The following is a 19,870-nucleotide window of genomic DNA, read 5'->3' on the forward strand; positions in this document are numbered from 1 at the left end:
TGCTGTTGACATCTGCCAAACCCACAGAGGCTGAGGATTAATTGATAGATTTAAATTCCCTAATCTGAATTTTTAGACAGCCAAGTCCTTAAATCTGCTTTCTTTGATAGCTTTTGGGTTTGTCTGAAAACCAGGTTTTCTGCTTGATAAAAATACTAGCGGAAACCACATCCCAAAGATTATACGCCGACATTACCAATACTCCAGTATCTTTCCTTTGTTAAGTTTCAAGAAACCTCCAGTTACTTTGTAAGTTAACTTCAGCCTGAATTACAGAAAATTGTAGAAATTACAGTGGACAGTAAATAAAGTAATCTTTCAAAAATAGATAAAAAAAATTCTCATTTATATAAGCTTCGATTGCATATAATAGAACAAGACTGCTAATGTCATCAGAAGGTGAAGTGTAGGATCTTTCAGAATGGTAAATCTGAATTTCTTTACTCTTCTTACAGGAGGAACTGTAGGGTGATCTAAGGAATTGTACTAAACAGGAATAAGGGCCAAGAAATATTGTCTGCCCTGGCCATTATGAAACAAAACAAAAACCTCAAAAATCTGTAGCAAACTAGTATTTTTGCAGCGGAAGTAGACTTTATTGTATTCTATAATGTACTTCATAATTTTAAAGTGAGAATCTCAGGACAAAACAGGTAAACTGGACTATCATTAGTTTATTCTTTCAGTGATCCTGATGGGTGGGAGGAGAACCACCATCCTTCAGTAAACATGTGTCTTGCTACTTATTTCAATGGTATTAAGCTTCACGTGTAAATATTTAGCAAGTATATATATAAAAAAATCCTACTACACCTTCTATGTTTTTGATATATTCTGTCTCCAAGGTACAAGGACACTTTAGGTCAAAGAACATGCCCTAATGATAAACCTATCTGCTTCCTGAGTAGAAACATGATTAAAGCAGGCCATTTTTCCTTCAGCACATCAAATAGCTTACAAGTTTAAAATGCCCAAATTTACAGATGAAGAAGTCTTTCAAATACATTTTTGCAAAAGACCATTCTTTGTGGAGATGATGTTAGTTCTAATCTTCAAGAACACACAGGCAAATCAAAATCTGACTCAAGAATCAGGTTCAAAAGGGAACTGCATATTTTTAGTCAGAGGTTTTAAGTAATTTATAATTAGATGGATATAGTTACTGCCATTAGCTATACCTCGGCTAATATTTTGAATGTTTAGCCATCGTGTTTACAAAACACTCCAAATTCCATTACACTTTTTATGCTATAAATCTTAAGTCATTATTGAATTTACCTTGAGTTACTGTATTGTGGAGTTAAAATTTCATTCATTTGTTGATTGTTTTAATATAATTAACTTTAAACAATATTATCTTCTCTGGTTACTTAAATTCTCAACAATAAATGTTTTCTGTAAGCATTTTCTCAAGATTTTTAACAGTTTCTGTGAGATTTGATCATTTCTTACATAAGTCGACATAAAAATATTTGGCAGGCATCCTCTTAATTGACTTTACAACATGACATTCATTCAAGCAACCGCAAGATCAGTTACGCTTTGCCTATACAGTGTTCAAGACAGGATTATTTTACTTAATTTAAGGATTATGATATCATCTATTGTTCCAACTAGAGTTGCACAGAAAATTAATTTTGTTTTTCCTTGAAAGAATATCTTTGCTTTTGATTCAATTGAGAATAAGTCAGCAGTTTCTGATCATAAAATTAACCTGTCTGGAAACACAGGGATGGCTAAGTAGGCAGTACTGGAAATAAAGTTGATTCAAGATTTTCTAATGGACTGTTTTTCTATCATTCACCCGTTGAATTACAGTACTGCCACACAGTCTCAATACCAGTAACTGTAATAGTTACCTCTAGAAACCTAAACCAATCAAGTTTCTTTCTCAAACATCTTTAAACTAAAATATGGTATAGTACAAGCCATGTATGTTTCTCGTATACTACCTGACTCCCATTTTGAATGTTCAGAAATAATTCCATTGTTTCTGTGACACAGAACCAAGCTGCTTGGCTATTGCTCTCACCATAGGTCTTAACTCATGAGAGGAAGAGTCCTGTCTTGTATGAATGTAACTGATGAATTTGATCCTCAAGTCACAAGGCAAATCTTTCCCACCTTTTCCAGTAGAACCAATACTCAGCATTTAAAGGAGTGAACAATAACTACCCATATTATTTTAAAGCTTTTGAGTTTGTATGAATTGGGAAAACTACATTGTAATTCAGTATGAAAGGTAAGTGAAAAGAGCCTTGTCTTTTCATTTTTCTTCTGCAAATTTACATCTCCTGTACTCAATTACTTACTTATGTCCTTCTAAGATGTTGAATTCCTACAATAAAAGAAAATTACATGCGAGAAACAACCTTGTGTCTGGAACACCATCCCACACACACAATGACTCAGTTGGCTTGTGTGCTAGTGCAAGCTTCTGTCTCCCACCTCATCCTACATGTTTACTCTTAATCAAACACAAAAGAAAGAGCTAGTGAAAACAAGAGTCCTGCCCAAAGATGCCAGCAGTACCATTCCAGTGTCCAGCTTTCTAAAGGTACGCCAAGGACCAGCTCCAAACAAATCTGGCATTGAAATTCAGCCACCTGACTGCTTGCAATATATTTTCATAAATACGCTCTTCTGTTTAATGCAAACAATACAACCTAACTTAGTAAACCCCTGAAGCAAGCATCAGCTTTGTTCTTCCTCTTCATAGAGGTATTTTGATTTGCACATACTTTGATGTGATACTTCTGAAATAAAACTTACACCACCCTCCCATGTATAACTACTCCTTTCTGGATTATTCCCATCTTCTACACAGTTTAAACACACCTCCATGGATTTTCAGGAGGGATGTAGGGAAGTGGGTAAGGATTGCATGTTTTCTACTGATTTTTCTCACCAGTTGAGTTTCTAGTTTAAACACTATGCAGATTCCAAGCAAGATCTATAAATCTCTTTTAAAAAAATGTCAGAATAAGATTTATGAAAAGTCCCTCTCCCTGGTGTTCTCTAACCCAATTAAAAACCCCTTGTTGATTGTTTTTGTTTCAAAATACCACCAGTCTAAAAACACTATCATAAACAAACACAGTGAGCCACAGATTGTTAGCTAGGAATCCATATAGAATATCTATCTACATGAATTGAGATGAAATGGAATATAATTCCTTGTTTGACAGGAAAAAAAGTATAGTTTTTGTTGTGTTTTTTAAAGGCTATAAAGCTTCTTCAAAGATATCCACAAAATGCCTCAGGGCAGAAATGACACTGCCAGAGTTTCTCTCGTGCTCAGAAGGTATGTCACAACAAAATACATTAGTTTACCCATCATAAATATTTATTTACCTATGGTGTAAAAACACAAGTTTGGCTTTCATAATTCTTTGTTTCAATCACCAGACATGCTAAGACATCTTTCTTTGGCTTACTTTTCCAGTGTTTTTTTGTCGGGAATGACACACTTGATTCAAATTACATGTATTCTGATTACAAATTCTTGAACTACTCTATGAAGCTTTAAAAACAGCTCTCACATTAAATGTTTACCATTATAAAGGTCTTACCTCAAAAATTTCAAAGCCATAGATGTCCAGCACCCCCATTACCTTCTTTCTCACTTTTGTTTGTGCCTTAAAAAAAATTAAACATTGAGTCAGTCATCTGTACATTTCATACTTGGGAATCAAGAAAACCAATGTAACTCATACGTAGGGTGTAAAATTCTGTAAATTAAAATGTTAAATACTGTTTCCCAAAATACACTTGACATGAATATTTCCATAAGCTTAAAAACAGAGTAGATAGCAATTTGTTGAGCTGTGATAGTTATTCATCTGTACCATGTGTAGCAGCGTACAACCGGGAAAAATGAAACTGGCAAATACAGTTTTACTATCCACTTTAATTTAAAGGATTTCTATTGATTTTTTTAAGAGGCACAAAACATCAATACCTTAATGCTCTCATTGATTCTGGTCACAAGCCAAGAGAACAGTCGACTGTATAAATTCTTAGCCAGAGCATCACGGGCATAATAAGCCTGAACAGAAGAAAGAAGAGAAATGTTATAAATGCTGGGCTAAGCCCAAACTTTTTGTGTAACTGATATATCTTAAAGGTGCTATGAAAAAGTGAGAACAGCTCAGGCAGCAGTGCCTCTGCCTAAGCAGGCACCGGAGACAGATCAGGGGCGCCAGGACACTTTGGCAGCAACGGTGACTTACTGGTGCACCCCTCTGCCTTCCTGGCCGCAGGCTGGCTGGAAAATCAGGGCACTTCGACTCCCTTCCTGCTCATCCGGATATCCTCTAAAGACTCACATCCCCCATCCTAATCCTAAACAAAGGCACTTGAGCAGCTGCGGTTAGGGAAAGGACATGCCTGCTAGCCTGAGCTGATGAGACACAGGTGGCAATCACACTGGCTCTGCAGCATTGCAGAAAGATAAATTCTCACTGGCAGCAAAAGTTTTTCAGCAGCCCAGGGCGTACCAGTCTCAAGAAATTACACCAGTTGCTCTAAATGAAAACAGTCTGCCACAATACTTTCAAGATGCGTTTTGTGCAGAAATGTTTAATTTTTTCATTCTCTGCAACGGTTTTCCTATCCCTCAGCTTTTTGGGGTAATTCACACATAAAACCAAAACATCCAGTATATTTGAACACTTAGAAACTGCTGAAGAAAAAACACACTTATGCTAGTGATGTGTTTTATTCAGTACAGCTTATGAGTTGTAGTTTTTATTGGGGCAGTTATGGTTTAGGCATGTAGAATAAATTGCCATTGAAAATTATTCTTTCCTTTAAAATCAGGACCTCTTTTTATTACCTGAGCCACATTTAGTGTTGTTGAAACTTTCTCTTGCTTGGCTTCGACTGTCCGGAAGCTGAAAGCTCTTTCCAATACAGACTGGTCTATACCCGTCAACTCACAGATTTCCTTGAGTTCTAGCATGAAAAAGCAGAGCATAAACACAATGAATTCTTTTGTATCGTTTCTTTTTCTTCCCCAAAACTATTAGCCTTCAAGTAGCTCAGTATTTTCCCAAAACAGGTTTTCTTCAACAGAAGTGCCCCCCATCCACACTCTCTTCCAGCTGCCCTGCCAAGCAAAGTTTTTAAAAATACGCACAGCAGGAGGAAACAGAGTTATTGTTTTTAAAAGCACTTTCTATCTGGTTATTTTTGTAAAGAAATTTCTCTTCCACTTATCACAAACTACTTTTTATTATGAAAAACCTTCAAATGAGAATAAATGAACTTTCAAAACCTATCAACTGCAAAAACATGACCAAATGAACCTGACATTACAGGCAAGAGATACCCAACTGCAAAAGAATAAAAAGCCTCCACTGCAGAATAACCAAGCAGTTACAAAAACACATAGCACCATTTAACATTTAACAAGAAAGTGCTAATATAGTGGAAAAAAAAAAATAATCACTTTTGGAATTTCCAACACAGCAACTGAAATTGCACAGAATTAAACCCATATTTGCCTGCGGGTGAGTTTTGGAAACAACCTAATTTACTTCATCTGTAAGGACATTGTATGTCTACAGAAACTACAAAATTAATAATGACTTCAGACAAATTAGTGTTTTTCTTCCCATCACTAATCTCATCTTACCGTTTTTATCTTTGATTTTACTTTCATCTAGGCCATTCACACGAGATTCAGGCTTAAATTCAATATTTCCCAATTTCAGAACAGCCGCCACCACTTCAAAAACAGACTGTGTTTCATGATCCATAAAACCAACAATCTGCATTGCATTCTGGAAAGGGGACAGATAAAACTATGAGAGAAAAGAATCTACATTTAAACAGACCATACTTGCAAAATTCACCATTTATCTGTATTTGCATAAATTAGAAATGTTTTATGAACACTTTTGCTACAAAAAGAACATGATGTAATTACTATGCTTAGATAAGTAAGTTTTTAAATATAAAAGACAGGTTAAAGAAGATCTCATAATCGAGTTGGCACATCAGTTCAGTCCACTTCTAGGATTCATTCCGTTTATGAGTTTCTAAAATGCAGTACTTTTTTTTTTTTAGCCACTTAATTTAGTCTATAACCCAACCCTATTTTTCACAGTCAAATGAACAGGTATGGCTGTCTTCTCAATCCACTCCATTGCTCTAAAAGCCAGTAACTTTCAGAATTTAAATTTGCATATGCTGGGTAACAGGGTCCTGTATTCTTCTTGTCTCTGAGAGCAATCAAGCAAAAACATCACAGTAAAACATCTTGAGAACCATCCGAACCTTGTTTTTCCTTCAAATTGGTCAGTATCACCTGGTTCATGAAGCTCAGTCACTGCCATCACAAGCAACTACACAATATAACCTTTTCCATGATCTGATCAAGAGGTTTGGGCTTTTTTTTTTTCCTCCTTCCTTTTTCTTTCTATTTTATTTTTTGTCTTTTTTGTATTCCCACTAGAATATTCCAGAAATTTGGTTCTTTGTATTTTCTAGTTGTAGGTAAGCTTCCCTGTGCAAACACACTATATCCTTGCATGAAGAGCACGAGCACTCAGAAAAGATGGCCCTCCCAGCCCAGCCCACAGCAAACAGCCAGACCGAGCACCTAAGGACTCTGCATTATTGTTGAGCCCTTTGGGGTTTACATCCAATCCCTGTTACTTCTTACCCTAACTGTTCTGAAGTTTGCAGCATCATCCACTCCATTCACTTTGGCAGAATCAAGGCCCAGGTAGTTGTATCTGCTGAAGTCCCGCTCCAGTTTGAGTTTCCCTAATAAATCAAATAAAAATATCATTAGTAACAGCATTCTTGTTAGTAGCTCCTTTACACCAGAACCAGTACTGTCAAGAACTGTTGTTACTAGTAGGATTAAGTTTTCTTCAAGGATCTTTTAATTACGAGCCTTCTGAATAAGCACAGGCTTTCTTCTTCATTTATAATACATTGCAAAGCCAATTCTGACTCAGATATCTCGATAATACCAAACCATATATTTACTTCAGGTATTACTATTGCCACTGAACCAATATCACATTTCCAACAAAGATAGATATGCGTAGAACAGCACATTAAATATAAAGACTCATATCTGAAAATGGCACAAGGGCAACACTCACAGAGGAAGTCTTCTGACGCACCAGACAGTATCTGATAGAAAATGTGAAAGTTTCTTTCACCTCTTGGTTGCTTAACAACACGAGACTTCTCCAGCAGATCTAAACAAACAAACAAAATCTCACAGGTCAGGGAAAGATTGTTGGAGCAAAACTGTTTAATATAAATATAATCCCCCATCATTTTCTACTTCATTGCTTTATATCATCAGCAGCAAATCAGATGATGATAAATGGTAGGCACAAACCTTATCACAACATATCACATTAGTACGTATTTCTCAAATAAGTATTTGAGCAAGCTGTAAGCCCAGTACACTTCTAAATGCTGCAGTCTACGAGCTGCAAAGAAAACTCAGGTCAGGGAAGCAATGTGCTCGAAAGACATCAACTGATTTGCAGGACCATGACAAAATGAAGATTTGGCAAGAACAATTGCATGGGTGAAGGGTTTGAAAAGAGCTAAAATGTTAACAGACTAAGCACATGAAAGATAGGTAAATGAAAAGGGGAAGCCAAATAAAGAAAGAATTTAAACGGAATAATCATGTAGCGCTTTGTGATCCTCAGATGCATCAGACTGTGAAATAATTCCCAATGGGACTGACAGAACGTCCATCATAAGACACTTAAAGTGAAATGGAAAAGCAGCACTTTGAAAAGCATCACTGCACTGATTGAGTAGTTTGACAAGATGATTGCTTTGTCCACCACCGTTAGTGACAGGCACATTTCTAAGCCTCACCAATAAGGGTGGGAATCCAGGCAGACAGCAGAAGCAGACTGACTTGCAACACATTGCAAACACTTCAGACCCTACACATCATATTTACCATGGAGGTGACAATACAAAGGTTGTTCAGCCTGTGCTGCACTGAAAGGCTGTGGTCCCCAGCGCACCAGGACAGGGGAGAGGGACGCGGTAAGAGAACCTCTGGACAGGTATCTCTGTCACTCACTGGTTTTGTCAAAAAAAAAAAAAGTGTTTCCTTCCTTTCCTCACTGGCACACAAGACACAAGGGCTCTACACTGATTCTCCACATAGTAAACCCACAATCTCTAAGAAATAAGCAACTTCAGCTCCTGCAGTGGCTACACGCACTTCAGGAAACGTCTGTATTTTCAAAGGATATTGAAGCCATGAAGTTCAGCTTATTTGGGTTTAAAAATATTCTACATATAAATTTACTCAAATGGTGTTACAAAAACTCAGCTACATATCCTGGCAAAATATTGTATATAAGCCTTCTTCTAATTACATGCATGCCTTCAGCAGATCTAGCAGTTTCTTGAACACATGTCAAATTAGTTATGTTAGAAGGATAATCGTCTTGGATTTTTCACCACAGTTTATCCTATTTATATATTTTTAGAAGCACTGAAGTTAACTAATTAAGAGTCAGCTTTCCAAAGTCCCAATATTCCATATTCTGTCAGCCTTTGTAATTGAGGAAAAAAGTTCCAGAAAGCAGTTACTGACAGAAAATCAGGTATTTACCTTAATAAAGCAGCTGCTACCAATTCTTTTTAAAGCTGCACCCATTCTCCGGGTTTTTTTTCATTTTCTTTCTGTTCACATGCTGACTGAAATCAGACTGGTAGGAAAAGATCCAGACCACCTGCACTACTCTTAAGAAAACTTCTTCCCTTTGTTCGCCTTAATTAGCATTTTAATAAATCAACCAAATGCATTTTCCTTAAAGCAACAACTGCACTACCAGTAACTTTTGTGTTAACTCTCATGTGATTACAAATCCTGTGGGTCAAACAGTCCCAAAAGAGAAGATGCAAAGATGCTCATCAGATTTCTACACACATCTACTTGGTAATTCTGTTTACAGTGGCATGTGTGGACAGATGGCACTTATCCATGTGAAAATCCACACAAGCAAAAACCCCAAACTCTACACATATTACACTTTGTTATATAGTCTATAAAATTTATGTATAGGGTCTGTACAGAATTATCTAGAGAGAACATACAGAACTACATATGGTGTATTTATGGATTAGGTATTCTTTCTGCATTCTCTAACAATGCATCTGCTTGAACTGAAACATTTAACATGTATCAAAACAACTGTAAAAATTAAATTACTTTGGAAAGAAAATATTTCTTTCATGTTGTTGTTGGAAAAGATGGCAAAACAGGGCCCCTTCTTAATCACTTGTTATTTGGACTTTAAGTACCCTGTGCTGGTAAAAAAATGGCTTTTCAAAAGCAGGCCTTACATATACTGTACTTCACTCCCATGACTGTTGTCTTCTAGTTACTCATTAAATCACTGAAGGGCTTAGGCAGATTAGGAAAGATCACCTATTGCTAAAAGCTAGATATCTTTCAGCAGAAAAATTCCAGGCGAAATGTGAAAATTTAAGACTTAGAACATCTTTCCCAGAATATCTGTAAGATCCGTACTTTTCAAAAGATCTAAACAACTACAAGCGTGAAACATTTTGGGCTGTACTATGCAAAACCATTTCAACCATAAAATTTAGCGTACACAAAACCAGTCACAAAACTAATGAACCAAGTGTACCCACAAACATTGCCTTGAGTACAGAACAGACGCAGCATCTGGGAACAGTGAGTCGCATTTCAGAGCTGTACAAGCTACTGCAACTAGCACCTATTACTTCAAAAACAACCATACCCATTTTTACATAAAATACATATTATTCTGTAATTTCAGGTGGAAAAGAAACTTCTTTTCTGCTTTCCCCTGCTCCCATCCCCACTAACACAGTTATAATAAATGGAAAACTACGAATAGCATTGATGGTTTCTGTAATTTAATTCCACAATATTACACTCAGGTAAAAGCAAGTTACCTACCCAACACTCCAACTGCCTTTCCTTGCAAGTGCTCTGGAAAAAAAAAAACAAACTCCGAGCACGTAAGCACTGACAAGACTGCTCACTGCAACAGCAGCAACCATAACCAGCCCGCAGGAGGACAGAAAGAGCAAATACACCTCATGCTCAATTCCGTGAGAGAAAATGTAAATGCAATTTGCCTGTTTGTAAATGCATTTTAAAGCACCAGCATACCTTTAAGCGGGACTGGCGTTTGTTACAAAACAGTGATGGGATGTCTACAGTCATAGGTGATGGTACAGCAAGGATTTAGTGTTCAGGAATGTTCATGAGTAACTTGGGCTTCCTAACCCCATGCACATGAAAGGGGTGAGCCTGTGAACGGATGGGTTGGCTGTTAGCTGGCACCAGGACTGTGCACCTCACCTTACATGGATTCCAGCATCTCCCACCCATTAGGAAAACAAGCTAGGACCTTCACAGAAAACTAACCAAAAGGGAGGACACGAATGACTCAGGCTTACTATATACCTCAGCTTACTCAGCCTTCTTCACCCTCCTGCTCACCCCCACACCTCAGCTGCTGTCGATGTAGGATCAAACAAGTACAACACATACTACCTGAAATCATTTTTCTTTTGTAGTCTAAGTGGAAAAAATTCCTGACTGAAGTAATATAAAGTTTGCATAAATCACGTTCATCTTCATCTCAAATTCTCCACTCTCAGTTTATGACTGTACACCATGCTATAGTGATATGTCAAATGCCTTAGAAATCAGTGCAGTCAGAAGCTCTGAGCAGCCATGTAATGTACATGTAATGAGTCTATATGTATTTTACGCTGTTCAAACATAAAATATCTTCAGTTTGGGAACATACTAGTTCTGACTTAATAGGTGTTACAAACCCCTTCCATTTCATTATTCCCATTCTATTTTTACTCAAAAGATTTACCCTTCCATTTATGGCACATCAAACATTTCAGATTCACCAGCTCCTGCTAAAGCCAACAGACATTTCCATTCACTGCAAACTGGACTGGACAGACATGCAGTATGCATTGTCATGATAATTTTACCCTCGAGCTCCATCCCCTGAAAGGTTCACTTTTAGGTTAACGCCTGTCATTAAGAAGGAAGAGTTCACTGAAGGGCATCAGGAGAACGGCCCAAGGGAAGGTCATAATAGCATCAGCTGCTACAGGAAGGGTCTGGGGCACATTGACTAGCCTTTCACAGAGCTTCATAGCATTTCAGAGTAGGACAGACCAGACCATTTCAAACAAGATCTTTTAGCCTAATGGGTCTCTGCTTCTCTTTACCAGTCTGATAAAATTAGTAGCTTATCTTCATCAGCCTTCTTGCCACCAAAATAAACTAGATGTTCACCGTGTTTGCTTCCAGCCACTCACAGTATGAAATACAGCTTGGTGGCATAGGCTATGATCCAAAAAGCCCACTAACTTCATTAATGTTTGGAAATCAAGCTCATCAGATACAACTATTAAAGTTTAATCAACATATTATGATACCATCTTCAAATCATATTAACACCGAACCAACAGATGGTCAGAAATCAAAGAATTTTCATTGAACAAACTAATCATACTTTCCCTTTTAAGGATAAGAAAATTCAGCACTACTTGACTTCCTACTTGATGAATTAAGACAACAAATCCTAAGTTTGACTAAAACCAGAGTAAATTGTAAGTGGTGTAAAACAATTTAAGACCCTGATATCTCAAGAACGGTGATACCTCACAATAGAAACACTTCTGTTGCAATGCAATGCTGCAGATGTGTGGAAAAGATCTGAGGCATGACAACAAATCTGCTTCAAAACTGTACAGAATTCAGTCTCTCTTTTAAAGAGAGATGGATGGACTATCAAATTTTGCAAACATTAAATCAAAGATGAAACAGATTAACACGCAGCTACAGGAACTCAGTATCTACCTGTGACATACCCTTTCAGGTCAAGTATGGGGTGTTTCATAGTTCAGCAAGTAACATCTTTTCCACAACAGGGTTTACACATAAGGTCTTTATTTTTAAATTTAAATTAATCTTCTTGCTATTAGATATTTATTAAATGTGAGGAAAAAAAGGGAGAACGCCTAAAATAGGCATTTTTTAGGAAGATCTAAAAATATGTCTGCCCTTGATTGCATATGTCATCACATCATTATAACTATATGTAATTATATAATTACAACATGCAAAGATTGATAAGGCAGATAAACTATAGAGCAACCATTTGGATCACATTTTGATATGACACAATATTTTAATTAGATGACTCAGCACAGTTCAAAGACAAACTGTTGAATGTCCACTCTACAAAGGAGAGTTCATTTTTATGTATCTATTTTGAATGTGAAACAAAAAGAAACAAACAACACAGCTAGCCTCCTAGAACCTTTTTCTTCACATTTAATTATTGATGAATACACTGAGTATGTTTGGCCTCTAATTTCGTTGACTGCCAAATGTCAAATTTAACAGATAGCTGTAAACACTTAAATAGTGACCAGTTTGAGTTTCGAGATCTACTCTCTCACAAAAATCATGGTCTTTTGGGCACAGTTCCAAGAGGTGACCTGGTCCAGAAAAAAATGTTTGTCCTATGAAAAAAACAAAACCTGTATTTATGCATAAAATTCTTCACAATGCTTTAAAAAATGTTTATATTATAAACAGAGAGTACAGTTCACCTTGGATGATTCTCATTATTTCACAACCAGTAAAATGCCAATGGAGTCAAAAGTCAGTCTTTAGAAACAGCGATTAATTTGGCTGAGTGGGAAGAGAGATCAAGGCTAGGTCAGTGACACCTAGTATAGTCACTCATTGCCCTCCTCCATCCCTTTTTAAAAATAAGAAAAACAAACAAACATAGCTTTATATAGCACAGAAGAGCAATTTCTTTTAAAAGCTGCATTTAAACTCTCAAAAGGAAAGCAAGTCAAAGCATCCTGGGCTAGCATTCAGTTCCCAGCCTCTTTCTTCCCAACAGAGAGCTGGTTAAAATTTCTGAATTGCTACAGTTTCATAGCAGCATCCTCACATCAAGTAACAACCTCCAAGGCCACCTTTGCCTCCCTAAACTCAACAGCTCTTCACCCTTTCCCATGATGTTTTTTCCTACACTGTGAGGTGTGTTAAAGTTAGTACAGAACGCTTTGATTCCTAATAAACATACTCACCACAGGTTGATCTCCAGCATACTTTGTATCACTCTTAGAAATTACAAAACACCATATCTCAGACATCATCTACCATAAATACATGACCCATCAAATCAAGTAACACAACTGATCCCAGGGATTCAAGTATAAAAAGAGCCTCAGATACCCTTATCCATCTCCTACCAGCTTCAGAGACAATATATGAACCCACGCACATTACTCAGTGCCTTTTAAACAATACAGTACATTCATTATTCATGCTTACTTCTTCAAGTCTGTTTTCACTTACCATAAGGTACACTATTCAGCACCAAAACAACAATAAAATTAAAAAGCCGAATTTATCACATAATGGAGAGCGATTCAGTTAGGCAAACACAGTTAATCTTTTCAATAATTTAACCATCTCCCTTTTTGAACAAAACATTTTAAGCTATTAATATGCTGAATCCAAGAGTAATACTCACAGTTGCTTATAACTCCTCCAAGTGGATCACCCTTGAAATCAAACTCAATATCCATGTATTTTCCCTGTAAAAGCAACATATTTTAAAGACCATAAGTTCTGTTTTAAGAAATACTGTTCAAGACATTTTTTTAAGAAGTTAGCTGGTCATTTTTACAGGTTAAAAGAGCAATCTGGCAACCTCCTATACACTCAGTCAAATTTTGAAAAACAAAAAAAATGATTCAAAGTTTCTAAGACAACTGTATTATCATAGCCAGAGATTTTAATGAGAATAGCCTTAATCAGGTTTGTAATGCAAACCAGTAATTTGCTCAGTTTCTAAGGTTATATGAAGAAAATGTACATTATAAAAAACTTTCACTGGAATGCCAAGAACACTGAACGGTACTTGTGGCCATGCAGGCATTACCATGCTTATTAACAGAGGAATGCAGGAAGAAATTATCTTCCACATAGACTTATTTTCTCAATGTAAAATCTCGGAGCGATCAGGGCACTTGAACGATAGACACTCAGCTTGACTTGAAGGACTGGTTGGCAACGATTACTGTTAGTAATCGTGGCGTGTCTGTCCCTAAGCATGTGTCTGCCTTGTAAAAGTGATGGATTTTTCCCACTGAACTCTGTCCCTCATAACTTAGGAGACCAGAGGCAAAAATTAACAGACTGTCACCACAAAAGCAATTTCATTTCTAGCTGTACTGGCGCAGTGTGTTTCCTTGACTTCTGTTTGACTTTTCCACATCATAGAAGATTGCTCTGGTCTTTGCATCATTTTAATTTATATGACAAGTGTTTAATGCAGTAATAGCTACATTTAACAGTGATAAAATGGACAGACCCATACCCTGTAGAAAAGGCACAAGCAGCACAGCTCACATTGGCAAGGAAATTTAGAAAGATAAAAACTGCTGGTAGTAATTCAACCAAATTCCACAAGCCATGCACAGAAATGATCTCACCACCCTCTGGTGCTTACTTAACAGAGGACAAAAACAACCTATTGAAAAGAGAAGCTTTGTGTTCATACTTCCTTATTCCCTGCATTTAGGAAGAGTTCTCTTTTTTTTTTCTCTTTTGATTTTAATTACAGAACATAAAAAACAAGCACTTTACATTGACTACATTGACTCCCTCAGAGATATTTTCTAATTTACTGGGTATTTTGTCAAGATTGGTCTGACTCTACTTAAACTCTATTCTTCTCCTTGCTGGCAGCTGAGGCAGGCTAGACAGGACAGTACTTGTGCTTTCTTGTTGAAGTCAATTCTGAGCAAATTCAAATTTCTGAGATAAAGAATTAAATCAGATAATGAAATTTTAATTTCCCAAGGACTGCGCCAGTTGGATGTTTCCAGAAGTATTTTTAGCCTTGTGTTTATGAGCAAGGACCTGAAAAGTGAAATAGTCGTTGGTTGCACTTTGTCCTGGAAAGACTTCTGTTTGCAAATGGCACCTCTTTTCCCCTTCGCTGTCTACTCCCTCCTTTCTGTAGTACATCATCTGTGATAGTTGCATTTTTTCTTTCTTCTACTTCTTTCTATCAAAAAAAATTTTCTACAGTGCCTCAAATTTTGGCCCTGACTTTGTGATGAAGACCCTTCACTCTGTTCACAAGCAGGGGCAATGATAGTTGCAGAAGGAGCTTTCATAGCCACGTGGAACAATATCATCAGCCCTCAAGAATCAGAACGGAAGGGGAGAGAAGTCTCCCATGTGGAAACAAAGCCACTCTCCAGTATCACAACATCCCAGGCTTTTAACCATTTGCTTTTACTCACAATGCACCATTTTCCCAGTGTATGTATGTGTCGTCTGTTGTCTACTTTACAAATCTCATTATATTACTCTTCTGCACACAAGCTGAGCAAATTACAAAGTTGCATTCAGTCTTCTGATTCTAACAGGAGAAATTATGAGGTATACTCACACTTCTGAATCTCCCAACTCTAGGTTCAACCTTTTTTTTTTTTTGGGGGGGGGGTGTCAATTGTCAATTCCTATAATTTCACATTAAGTTTCATGCTAAAAAAGCCTGAATACACCAGTCAATTATAAAGAATATAAGCAAAAAAGTAACATTACAAATGTTTCTATTAAAACTAAAGGTGTAAACATAGTTTGAAATTTCATAGAAAGAAAATGAGAACCTGAAGTAGCAATTCTACCAAAAAAATGTATACACATAGATGGAAAAGAAGATCATGCAGAAGGACCGACTTGCAAAGCAGACCAGTTGCTAGGCACATAGTCACTGACATTAAAGCCAACAGTGACAGAAATGAAGAATCCAGCTGTGCTGTAATTATGTTTTCATGCAGTCACAGACTGCCACATCCTAATTATTTTTTTTAGCCTCTACTTTGATTCTCTAATAGAACTCTACGCCCACATCAGAAACCAACAAGATTTCTGATAAGGAGGTGAAACATCTTTTAAAAAGAGGGGTGACTGCTAATAATGCACTACTAACACACGGGAAAGAGAACATGCTCGAATGTACAAAATTAAATATTGATTGCTACTGAAGGTGCTTGCCTTCTCCAAACTCCACAGTCCTCAGACAACTACAAGAATGTTCTCTCTCCAAATGATTCATTCCCTCCTTACAGATGCCTTGATGACTGATAAAAGGTAAAACAGAAACAGACAACAACGTAACATGCTCCCCTAAAATGAATTCAAACTCAGCCTTGAGGAAAATACTTACAAATCTAGAAGAGTTGTCATTCCTCACAGTTTTGGCATTTCCAAAAGCTGGGAAAAGAGAAAAACAAATATGACAATCAAATCTATCAGTAAAAAATATTTAAATGCTAAAATATCTATGACTGTTCATATTTTTAAAGGAACCATAGACTTCCGAGAAAGAATACCCTGTTTGTTGTATGAGTATCAGTCACTGAGGATAGATGGAGTGCGACAGACATGGTCACAAATGAGAACACACCTACGGAAGTCTAAAGAAGTTTTCCCTCATCACTTCCTTTGTTTAAAAAAGTGAAAGAAAAACATACAAGGGAAAATGGTTCCAAGACAAAACTGCACCTGGATTGAGCATATATCCTTGGGGTTTGAATCATCAAATTTAAAATCTGATTACCCAAACAACTTTAAATATAGAAAATACTTCTTTCTCTTCAATTCCGAGAAAGAAATAAATCTTAGTTCCCAGAAGTTAAGATGGTAAAAAATGGGAGGCCACAACTGAGGAAATTACAGAATGACACTTACAAATTGTTTGCATGGGGTAGTTTAATCAATGCTTCGAAACCAATTTATTTATGCTATTCCAACACATTTATCCTAGCTTACGTTGAATATTAATCAGCTGAAATAAGTCTGATTTACAACGGAAGTTTAACACACTCTTTTCAGTTTGACCTAAACTAGCTTTTTTAATAGTTTGGTTTTAGTTTCTTTAGCTCAAGTTTTCTGACAATGAAAACTCTCCGAGAAAGGCCTTCCCAGGGCTACATTCAGATGGGCACCCACCAGCTTAGAACATAGGCAGGACAAGAACTCAGACTGGAGGACAGTTCAAGCTCTAAATGTCACACATTGTCAAAGCACATGAAATTGAACAGGAGTGTCCCCTATATTATCAAGTATAGCACTCCAACTCCAACAGGAGACTTTATTTATCCCAGTATTTATTTATAGAGCATATATATTTTCAAAGATCAAGTCAAGTCAATGTTTTTTGGACAGAAATAAATACGTGCTTTTAGGCTTCAACAAACTTGCATGAGTAGACTTATTCTTGATCAAAGAACTGAAGCCAAAAGGAAAAGTTTGTTGCTCCTGAAGGCCAAGGATAAGTGAAAGAATTGTTTTTAAAATCTTCATGCCCTGCAATAAATCATCTTTTCAACAACCAAATCTCTGAGCTGCATTTTCTTAAACACAGTGCCGAACAGTAGAGTCATTTATAACTGCACAGAATCAAGCACAAACGTTCCATTATGAAGCATGAGACACATTCCTCGGTTTTCCCTTAAGTTCATTGTTTCTAAAAGTTAATTTACAGTAGCAACTGTAGTTAAAAAAAAAATTCCCGTAAGATAAATTACGCATATGTAACATTTATGCCATTTTCTTGCACTGCAGCTCAACAAAAACAGAACTACCAAAGAAAAACAAATATAAATCTAACCACAAATGCTTAATTTCTGTCTAAAATGTATACAAGCAGCAAGGCTCGCTCAGCAACCTCATGGAATAATCCAGTTTCCTACCTTCCAAAAAGCTAAATAGGCAGTTACCAGCACAGCAAGTAGAACAAATAACACTTTAAAATAATAAGGCACTCTCCTGTAAGCTTAGTCTATCCCTCTTGCATTAAAACAAAGATTCACCAACCAACAAGAAAACCAATACATTTGTCAGTCCCTGGGGGACAATCCAGCTTTGGCAAGAAAAACCGCTGTACTTCCTATACTACCTCTATGTCTGAAATCTGCCTTCCAGAACAGTGATAAAAGCAACACAGCTCTTCTCTGTGAATCCAAAACAATGGAAGATTGCAATCCTTCCATTCAGCTTTAAGTGGAACATATCTGATCATCAAAGACAGGCTTATCCAGCATTTTTATTATTCTTACATTTTAACATTTCCTTTCTTTACAAGTCTTTGCATACAATTTTTGTCCTGTATACAGTCAGTAACCACATTTTACCCATCAAGTTCACCACTGCTCTTAGCCCACTTTTGCATTCCCTTCGCTTTTTTTTTTATTTTTCCCTCCTGTTCTCACTTGTAGAGTGCTTGCTCCCTATAGACTCCAAATCATGGCATATATGTATTGATAGCTAGGCAATAAATAAAATGTTGACACTCAACAGTCTTACAAACACTGCATATCATCTGGCCATAATGCAAAACTATTGTACAGCAGTCACAAGAATTTGTCTGAGCACCACAATAGCTTAGAGAACTGTGGGAAAGACTGAGCCAGGAATCAACACAATAGACCTAAATAAGTCAACGCTAACCAAGGCACTTCTGAATGCAATTATTAGACAATGCAACAAAACTGCAAGCTTTGAGGATCATATATCCTATCTCCAGGAAAAATTAAGATCCTGTTTCTGGCAGTCAACATCTTTAAATTAAAATGGCTAATTTTAAAAAAAAAAAAAAAGTCTTTCACGGGAGAGCAGGAAAGGCAGCTGTCAGGAAGACAGGCCAACAGAGTCACCAGACCCAGGGAACAGTAAGTTTCAGGGAACAACAGGCATGCATATGGATTGGCTCAGTTTTTTCTAAGATCTATTTCTTCACCCTTTTTTTTCCTCTAAAAGAAAAATAATGCTTTACAGAGCTTGTTTGTTTACTAGAGACTATAATAATATAATTTGGAAGGAAATGAATCACAGGGACTGAACTGAAGTTAAGTCTTTTGACACAGCCAAGCATCATCAAGGCAGGGTTAAGAAAGGGTACACCCTCAGAGAGCAGCTGGAGGAGTCTGGGAAACATGACCTAACTTCCTAAGCTCTCCCTTCATGAAGGAAACTGTTTTCTTCTCTAGAAAACCTCTCCATAACTGAACAAAATCTTGTAGCTGTCTTCACAAAAAGCATCTCCTATGGTTCTGAACACCAAATAACAATGAAACAACACATATAGTTTTCCAAACCAGCTCAGCTGGAACGCTGATACACACAGAGGTAATACGCTTTTATATGCTCTACGAGTTTCTTACCTTCAAGAACTGGATTTGATTGCAAAAGTTGTTCTTTTACTTGATTAACCTCTGCCCCTTTTCCACACACAGCAGCTACGTATGACATGACAAGTTTGCTCGCCTCTGTGGCGGAAGAGCAAAATAAAACAGTGATAAGTATTGGCAAAGAGACCGTAAAATGATTTGCAGACTTGATCTCCATCACATTTTCACCATGCCAGACAGGAACCGTAAGCACATTTCAATTCAGTTTTCTTCTACATTGTTGTACAATCTGGAAATGAGGAAGGAGCATATCCTGCTATGAGATGCATGCCATCACATCAGCAGCCCTATTGACTTAAATACTTAGGGCTTTCCCAAGTTAAAGTAGCCATCAGTGGATATGGCACATTACCCTCTACTTTTTCACTTGGCCTCATTAAGAGGCATTCAGTTAGGAAAGAACATTATCCCTAGCTGACACGTCGTAAATGTTTTCATCTAGCCTGAAAAAATAGGCCCAAGCAGTTTCAAGATGTAAAATTCAATTGGTTTATATCAGCAGATATGGAATAATGCAAGTGTAAATATACAACACTATAAC

General features: G+C 36.9%; 1 protein-coding gene across 2 annotated transcripts in view; it reads right to left on the bottom strand.

Moving 5' to 3' along the window:
* MYO1B (myosin IB) overlaps positions 1-19,870 on the bottom strand; it is a 94,839-nt gene that overhangs the window by 38,009 nt on the left and 36,960 nt on the right. For both annotated transcript variants that reach the window (XM_009701228.1, XM_009701226.1), the window contains exons 4-12: positions 19,303-19,407; positions 16,305-16,351; positions 13,593-13,656; positions 7,122-7,220; positions 6,671-6,774; positions 5,639-5,786; positions 4,838-4,956; positions 3,962-4,048; positions 3,573-3,638 (exon numbers count right to left, since the gene is read on the bottom strand). In XM_009701228.1, coding sequence (XP_009699530.1) covers positions 3,573-3,638; positions 3,962-4,048; positions 4,838-4,956; positions 5,639-5,786; positions 6,671-6,774; positions 7,122-7,220; positions 13,593-13,656; positions 16,305-16,351; positions 19,303-19,407 — 839 coding nt within the window. The remainder of the gene's footprint in view (positions 1-3,572; positions 3,639-3,961; positions 4,049-4,837; positions 4,957-5,638; positions 5,787-6,670; positions 6,775-7,121; positions 7,221-13,592; positions 13,657-16,304; positions 16,352-19,302; positions 19,408-19,870) is intronic.

This window comes from Cariama cristata, unplaced genomic scaffold (genome assembly GCF_000690535.1).
Source record: "Cariama cristata isolate BGI_N322 unplaced genomic scaffold, ASM69053v1 scaffold13585, whole genome shotgun sequence".
Taxonomy (NCBI): Eukaryota; Metazoa; Chordata; class Aves; order Cariamiformes; family Cariamidae; genus Cariama; species Cariama cristata.